Here is a 9,049-nt window from a genome sequence, read left to right as displayed (position 1 = left end):
TCCTTCTTGTATTGGTAGCTCGAGTGCCGGAGAGAGGGTGGTAGCTCGAGAGCAAAACAGTAAATGAGCTGGAGTGGAATTCGGCTTGTATGTTGTTGTCGGATGACCTCAAAAGTTTTCGTGTATTTTACTGAAACTCTTTTTGCTGACTCGCGCAGATGTAACGTTGATTAAAATTACTCAAAAATTGGAATTGTCTCCCTTTTAATCTTTTTAGTCATTCCCAGGAATCGCAGCGAACACAATTTCAGTGAAATGCACAGAAGCTTTGAGGGCTTCGGACAAGGCCTTAAAACACGTAGCCTCGAACTCATTCGCTGTTTTGCAGTCCAGCACTCGAGCTACCAATACAAGAAGGAAACTGTATCGCCAGAGCAAGATGAAACATTCGATTTTCGCGCTGCTTTTCATGCTGATCGCTGTCATGAGCTGTGTACACGCCAATGGTGGGGCTCCAACCGAAGAGGAGGATCTACCGGCTGGAGTGGCCCTTGTCGGAGACCAGGAACCAGTCCCCGGAACGAACACGGAACAGTTCTTCGGAGGTCGCGGTCGATTCTTTCGTCATCGCTTCCGGTTCCCGTTCGGCGGAGGTTTCCGCTACGGATGGCGCTACCCTCTTGGCTGGTGGAACACGTTCGGACGTCCCATCTACGGCCCCGGCTGTCTGTTTGGCCGTCCTGTCGGCGGCTTCTTCTACTGTTAAATGCGGTGGGCATCCTATTAAAGCCAACAGCACCGACAGTGCAAGGAAAAGCTAGAGTGGCATACGGTATGACTCATACCACGACAGCGCCAGAGCAATCCTTGATTTGCATTTGTGATAACGAACATGACTCTGATGTCGAACAAAAAAAAAGAAGGATCTTTGATTACATTCGAATACATGAACGAATACCTGCTGATTCATCGACTTAGAGTATGAGAATGACAAAGACTTTCTTTAATTTCTTTTTAAGTATTTAGAGATCTATTTAAGAAAACCCTAAAATGCTTTTAAACTTAGTGTGTCCTTCGAACCGTCCAAATCCTGATATGTTAGCCAATACCAAACGTTAATGTATGCTCCAAGAGCAAGAGTGATTTGAACATCAATACTTTTCCACGACGATATCATCCACAAAGTTTCTTCTGCTCAAAAGAAGGGACCTTTTAATCAGCGAGAAGTGTTGCGGAATTATGAGGAGCGGTGTCGTCATCTCCCCAATGATAATAAATGAGTTTCTATGGAGTTTTAAACATCATTTCCGGTAATACGACTATTCGCTATCTGGGCACACGTGTTGACCCAAGTGCTCACGTTAGCTTCGGTTAAAAAAAGGATGGTATAGAAAAGGTTGCTGTAAATTATATATATGAGGTGGCAACAGCGCTGCTACAGGTTGGTTTTATCAGAAATTATCTACTTCGAAATACGAACCAGCAGCAAATAGAGCTCAGTCAAGACTCCTCATCTCTTTTAATATCAGACTTGATCTCTCTCTCTCTATCTCTCTCTCTCTATCTCTCTCTCTTCTTGCGATTGTGAGCTCAAAGGCATCAAAAGCTTGGCGTTAGTTAGCGCATCTCGTGCACCTGCTCCGCAGAGTTGTAAATGTGTTGCACCCACTACCAAAGCTTAGCAAAGCTCTCTACGCGTGTTGCGCGCCAGAATCATTCAAGATAAAAGATATACATTTTCCTACAATTAGGACAGGGGTATTTAAGGACCAAAGTTCTTTTGAGGTGACAGTTCTACTTTCAACTCCCTTTCAATCACGATGGACTGGTAAGGCCAAAGGCAAGTAGGTCGAGGAATTTGCCGTACTGGGGTCTTTGAGAGCGACTTACCAGAGCTATTTCCCACGGAGTAACATTACCTTCTGCAACCGGTAGCCCCGTGTCTCCTCCTCCCGTGGTTCCTCCCGAGACCTCAAAACGAGGAATTAGCCATGGCGGCGCCACCAGCTCGCCGTAAGCAACTGACAGCCAGCCATAGGCAAAGAATGGGATACGATGTTATATGGTCCTCACCATAACCCCGTAGTGAGAATTGCGAGCACCGCGTTTCAACGGCGGATGTGCTCAACCCAGTGTCAAACACCACGTAGCAGGAAGCTAGAGAATTAGCAGTCTGCGATACTAGTCTTCCGTACTAGAAAGCTTCAGCATTAGAATCAGTGACGCCAAAACAGGAATAATACGAAGAAAAAAAAACACACCTAAATCAGTTATCGACCTTAAAGTCGTGTTCGTTATCACAAATGCAAAAAAAGGATTGCTCTGGCGCTGTCGTGGTATGAGTCATACCGTATGACACTCTAGTTTTTCCTTGCACTGTCGGTGCTGTTCGCTTCAATAGGATGCCCACCGCGTTTAACAGTAGAAGAAGCCGCCGACAGGACGGCCAAACAGACAGCCGGGGCCGTAGATGGGACGTCCGAACGTGTTCCACCAGCCAAGAGGGTAGCGCCATCCGTAGCGGAAACCTCCGCCAAACGGGAACCGGAAGCGATGACGAAAGAATCGACCGCGACCTCCGAAGAACTGTTCCGTGTTCGTTCCGGGAACTGGTTCCTGGTCTCCGACAAGGGCCACTCCAGCCGGTAGATCCTCCGCTTCGGTTGGAGCCCCACCATTGGCGTGTACACAGCTCATGACAGCGATCAGCACGAAAAGCAGCGCGAAAATCGAATGTTTCATCTTGCTCTGGCGATACAGTTTCCTTCTTGTATTGGTAGCTCGAGTGCTGGACTGCAAAACAGCGAATGAGTTCGAGGCTACGTGTTTTAAGGCCTTGTCCGAAGCCCTCAAAGCTTCTGTGCATTTCACTGAAATTGTTTTCGCTGCGATTTCTGGGAATGACTAAAAAGATTAAAGGGAAGACAATTCCAATTTTTGAGTAATTTTAACCAACGTTACATCTGCGCGAGTCAGCAAAAAGAGTTTCAGTAAAATACACGAAAGCTTTTGAGAACAACATACAAGCCAAATTCCACTCCAGCTCATTTACTGTTTTGCTCTCGAGCTACCACCCTCTCTCCAGCACTCGAGCTACCAATACAAGAAGGAAACTGTATCGCCAGAGCAAGATGAAACATTCGATTTTCGCGCTGCTTTTCGTGCTGATCGCTGCCATGAGCTGTGTACACGCCAATGGTGGGGCTCCGACCGAAGCGGAGGATCTACCGGCTGGAGTGGCCCTTGTCGGAGGCCAGGAACCAGTCCCCGGAACGAACACGGAACAGTTCTTCGGAGGTCGCGGTCGATTCTTTCGTCATCGCTTCCGGTTCCCGTTTGGCGGAGGTTTCCGCTACGGATGGCGCTACCCTCTTGGCTGGTGGAACACGTTCGGACGTCCCATCTACGGCCCCGGCTGTCTGTTTGGCCGTCCTGTCGGCGGCTTCTTCTACTGTTAAATGCGGTGAGCATCCTATTAAAACGAACAGCGCCGACAGTGCAAGGAAAAGCTAGAGTGGAATACGGTATGACTCATACCACGACAGCGCCAGAGTAATCCTTTTTTTGCATTTGTGATAACGAACATGACTCTGATGTCGAACAAAAAAAAAGAAGGATCTTTGATTACATTCGAATACATGAACGAATACCTGCTGATTCATCGACTTAGAGTATGAGAATGACAAAGACTTTCTTTAATTTCTTTTTAAGTATTTAGAGATCTATTTAAGAAAACCCTAAAATGCTTTTAAACTTAGTGTGTCCTTCGAACCGTCCAAATCCTGATATGTTAGCCAATACCAAACGTTAATGTATGCTCCAAGAGCAAGAGTGATTTGAACATCAATACTTTTCCACTACGATATCATCCACAAAGTTTCTTCTGCTCAAAAGAAGGGACCTTTTAATCAGCGAGAAGTGTTGCGGAATTATGAGGAGCGGTGTCGTCATCTCCCCAATGATAATAAATGAGTTTCTATGGAGTTTTAAACATCATTTCCGGTAATACGACTATTCGCTATCTGGGCACACGTGTTGACCCAAGTGCTCACGTTAGCTTCGGTTAAATAAAAAGGATGGTATAGAAAAGGTTGCTGTAAATTATATATATGAGGTGGCAACAGCGCTGCTACAGGTTGGTTTTATCAGAAATTATCTACTTCGAAATACGAACCAGCAGCAAATAGAGCTCAGTCAAGACTCCTCATCTCTTTTAATATCAGACTTGATCTCTCTCTCTCTATCTCTCTCTATCTCTCTCTCTTCTTGCGATTGTGAGCTCAAAGGCATCAAAAGCTTGGCGTTAGTTAGCGCATCTCGTGCACCTGCTCCGCAGAGTTGTAAATGTGTTGCACCCACTACCAAAGCTTAGCAAAGCTCTCTACGCGTGTTGCGCGCCAGAATCATTCAAGATAAAAGATATACATTTTCCTACAATTAGGACAGGGGTATTTAAGGACCAAAGTTCTTTTGAGGTGACAGTTCTACTTTCAACTCCCTTTCAATCACGATGGACTGGTAAGGCCAAAGGCAAGTAGGTCGAGGAATTTGCCGTACTGGGGTCTTTGAGAGCGACTTACCAGAGCTATTTCCCACGGAGTAACATTACCTTCTGCAACCGGTAGCCCCGTGTCTCCTCCTCCTGTGGTTCCTCCCGAGACCTCAAAACGAGGAATTAGCCATGGCGGCGCCACCAGCTCGCCGTAAGCAACTGACAGCCAGCCATAGGCAAAGAATGGGATACGATGTTATATGGTCCTCACCATAACCCCGTAGTGAGAATTGCGAGCACCGCGTTTCAACGGCGGATGTGCTCAACCCAGTGTCAATCACCACGTAGCAGGAAGCTAGAGAATAAGCAGTCTGCGATACTAGTCTTCCGTACTAGAAAGCTTCAGCATTATAATCAGTGACGCCAAAACAGGAATAATACGAAGAAAAAAAAACACCCAAATCAGTTATCGACCTTAAAGTCGTGTTCGTTATCACAAATGCAAAAAAAGGATTGCTCTGGCGCTGTCGTGGTATGAGTCATACCGTATGACACTCTAGTTTTTCCTTGCACTGTCGGTGCTGTTCGCTTCAATAGGATGCTCACCGCATTTAACAGTAGAAGAAGCCGCCGACAGGACGGCCAAACAGACAGCCGGGGCCGTAGATGGGACGTCCGAACGTGTTCCACCAGCCAAGAGGGTAGCGCCATCCGTAGCGGAAACCTCCGCCGAACGGGAACCGGAAGCGATGACGGAAGAATGGACCGCGACCTCCGAAGAACTGCTCCGTGTTCGTTCCGGGGACTGGTTCCTGGCCTCCGACAAGGGCCACTCCAGCCGGTAGATCCTCCGCTTCGGTTGGAGCCCCACCATTGGCGTGTACACAGCTCATGACAGCGATCAGCATGAAAAGCAGCGCGAAAATCGAATGTTTCATCTTGCTCTGGCGATACAGTTTCCTTCTTGTATTGGTAGCTCGAGTGCTGGACTGCAAAACAGCGAATGAGTTCGAGGCTACGTGTTTTAAGGCCTTGTCCGAAGCCCTCAAAGCTTCTGTGCATTTCACTAAAATTGTGTTCGCTGCGATTTCTGGGAATGACTAAAAAGATTAAAGGGAAGACAATTCCAATTTTTGAATCTGCGCGAGTCAGCAAAAAGAGTTTCAGTAAAATACACGAAAGCTTTTGAGAACAACATACAAGCCAAATTCCACTCCAGCTCATTTACTGTTTTGCTCTCGAGCTACCACCCTCTCTCCGGCACTCGAGCTACCGATACAAGAAGGAAACTGTATTGGCCAGAGCCAAGATGAAACATTCGATTTTCCGCGCTGCTTTTCCGTGCTGATCGCTGTCATGAGCTGTGTACACGCCAATGGTGGGGCTCCGACCGAAGCGGAGGATCTACCGGCTGGAGTGGCCCTTGTCGGAGGCCAGGAACCAGTCCCCGGAACGAACACGGAACAGTTCTTCGGAGGTCGCGGTCCATTCTTCCGTCATCGCTTCCGGTTCCCGTTCGGCGGAGGTTTCCGCTACGGATGGCGCTACCCTCTTGGCTGGTGGAACACGTTCGGACGTCCCATCTACGGCCCCGGCTGTCTGTTTGGCCGTCCTGTCGGCGGCTTCTTCTACTGTTAAATGCGGTGAGCATCCTATTAAAACGAACAGCGCCGACAGTGCAAGGAAAAGCTAGAGTGGAATACGGTATGACTCATACCACGACAGCGCCAGAGTAATCCTTTTTTTGCATTTGTGATAACGAACATGACTCTGATGTCGAACAAAAAAAAAGAAGGATCTTTGATTACATTCGAATACATGAACGAATACCTGCTGATTCATCGACTTAGAGTATGAGAATGACAAAGACTTTCTTTAATTTCTTTTTAAGTATTTAGAGATCTATTTAAGAAAACCCTAAAATGCTTTTAAACTAAGTGTGTCCTTCGAACCGTCCAAATCCTGATATGTTAGCCAATACCAAACGTTAATGTATGCTCCAAGAGCAAGAGTGATTTGAACATCAATACTTTTCCACTACGATATCATCCACAAAGTTTCTTCTGCTCAAAAGAAGGGACCTTTTAATCAGCGAGAAGTGTTGCGGAATTATGAGGAGCGGTGTCGTCATCTCCCCAATGTTAATAAATGAGTTTCTATGGAGTTTTAAACATCATTTCCGGTAATACGACTATTCGCTATCTGGGCACACGTGTTGACCCAAGTGCTCACGTTAGCTTCGGTTAATAAAAAAGGATGGTATAGAAAAGGTTGCTGTAAATTATATATATGAGGTGGCAACAGCGCTGCTACAGGTTGGTTTTATCAGAAATTATCTACTTCGAAATACGAACCAGCAGCAAATAGAGCTCAGTCAAGACTCCTCATCTCTTTTAATATCAGACTTGATCTCTCTCTCTCTATCTCTCTCTATCTCTCTCTCTTCTCTTGCGATTGTGAGCTCAAAGGCATCAAAAGCTTGGCGTTAGTTAGCGCATCTCGTGCAGAGTTGTAAATGTGTTGCACCCACTATTAAAGCTTAGCAAAGTTCTCTACGCGTGTTGCGCGCCAGAATCATTCAAGATAAAAGATATACATTTTCCTACAATTAGGACAGGGGTATTTAAGGACCAAAGTTCTTTTGAGGTGACAGTTCTACTTTCAACTCCCTTTCAATCACGATGGACTGGTAAGGCCAAAGGCAAGTAGGTCGAGGAATTTGCCGTACTGGGGTCTTTGAGAGCGACTTACCAGAGCTATTTCCCACGGAGTAACATTACCTTCTGCAACCGGTAGCCCCGTGTCTCCTCCTCCCGTGGTTCCTCCCGTGGCTTCAAAACGAGGAATTAGCCATGGCGGCGCCACCAGCTCGCCGTAAGCAGCTGGCAGCCCATGAAAACCCATTCGCATTGTAGCAGCGCCAGAGCCAGAATCAATTTTCGGTTGGTCCCTGTCAACAACGAGATCGTACGGTGACTGCGTAAGCTGCGCCTCGATCCAATCATAGAGGGCGGCTGCTGCATCGTAGATCGTCATGGGGTCGCTGGAGTCAGGCGAATACGACAGCCATTCGTTGTTCAGCCGCATATTCCACGTAGTATCCGCGTATGTGCGAAGAGAAACAATACCTTTTTGCTCAGCGATATTCAGAGATGTCGGAATGTGAAGATCTAGAAACGGTGACACAACATCGGCATATTCCAAGTCACACGAAGTCGCAAAGCACGCTAATTCATTCGCGAACAAGTCCCAGCCTCTACGTGTGAGAAAAGTATTCGGAGTAAGTAGCGCTGCAGTTAAATTCGAGGCCACCCGCGCACTCCCATAGTCATTCTCAGCGTGAGAACTCACTGTCATTTCAACTCCACGTAGCAACGGGACGAGTCTGTCCCGAGAAGACTCGACACAATCGCTATTATCCCGACACAAGGCGATGCTGTCTTCGCACTGGCGACAGGTATCATCGGGCGACATTGACCTAGAAATTGATGCTGGAGTGGGGGTTGGTGCTGGCGCTGGTGAAGGGCTCGGAGCGTCAATTCCTTCGGATAACATCCGCAACATCTTGCTGTATTGAGGTTTCTGACGCGTGGATGAGATGACCAAGCTGGGAAATGTAACATTCGCTTCAGCACGAGTAGAATGGTCCGTAGTGTCTGCCGTTCCTCCTACGACCAAGAAATTAGGAATCATCGCTGGGCTAACCATCAAATACTGGTAAAAGTCATCGTCGAAACTGCCGAACAAGCGGAGACTCAGCTTCGCTGTCTTTGTCTCGCTGTCAACCACACGATCGGCCACTTGAATCTCGAGTTTCACCGAGTCATCGGAGTCTAGAACTTGAAGCCACTTCTGGAACTGAAGAGAAGAATCCTCGATCGACGTCGCGACTGCTGCATTGGGTTTGTACGAGAACAGTGCGTCATTTATCTGAACATCCCACTCGGTACTAGCGAATGTACGCAGCTCCACGTTAACGGAGGAGCGCACTAGCTCCAAGTTCATTGGCACGTGATCAAGCGTATTATCGACGTAGACATCGCTGTATTCCATATCACACGAGCCGTACGAGAGACAGAAGAACTCACCCGCTAGCAAGTCCCAGGCTGTCGGAGTGTAGGGGGCTCTGTAACGTAGCAGCACCATTTGTGGATAAAAGTCTCCTCTGAAAGCTGCCGTGCCGTAGTCGTCTACTATTGTCGTCCCCACAGAAATTGGCGGACCGTTTTGCGAGCTGGTGAGCAACGGAACGAGCGAATCACGGGTCAGCGAGAGACATCCAGGGTCGCTTTGACATCGTGCTAGAGCCGAAGAACACTTTCGACAAGAGTCAGTCGATGAGATCGTTTGAGTTGGGGACGCTACAGTCGATGAAGGTGTTGGGGCAGTCGCTGCGCCGAGACCGACTTCTAATATATCGAGAAACTTGTCGTACTTGGGCGTCTGTCCAATACTGGACCATAGCTTTACATCCCACATGGAATACGTCGCCCCCGCGTGCTGGATGTTGTCCACGCCTCCAGATTCCGTGCCCCCGCCTAACTTCAAACACAGGAATTAGCGCTGGAGCTAACATCGTGTAGCGGCCAGTGATGCTATCGAAGCCTCCGTATAGTT

General features: G+C 47.6%; 1 protein-coding gene across 1 annotated transcript; it reads right to left on the bottom strand.

Annotated features, from left to right (window-relative positions):
• Positions 1-2,355: 2,355 nt before the first annotated feature.
• Positions 2,356-2,637, bottom strand: PITG_15187 (uncharacterized protein; the record flags this gene model as incomplete). The annotated part of the gene is made up of 1 exon (XM_002898610.1): positions 2,356-2,637. One exon carries the CDS (start codon positions 2,635-2,637, stop codon positions 2,356-2,358), a length of 282 nt encoding a protein of 93 aa, XP_002898656.1.
• Between the last annotated feature and the right edge of the window lie 6,412 nt (positions 2,638-9,049).

This window comes from Phytophthora infestans, genomic scaffold (assembly GCF_000142945.1).
Source record: "Phytophthora infestans T30-4 supercont1.35 genomic scaffold, whole genome shotgun sequence".
Taxonomy (NCBI): Eukaryota; Oomycota; class Peronosporomycetes; order Peronosporales; family Peronosporaceae; genus Phytophthora; species Phytophthora infestans.
The sequence above is the reverse complement of the archived record's forward strand: the minus strand, read 5'-3'. Positions and strand labels throughout refer to the sequence as shown.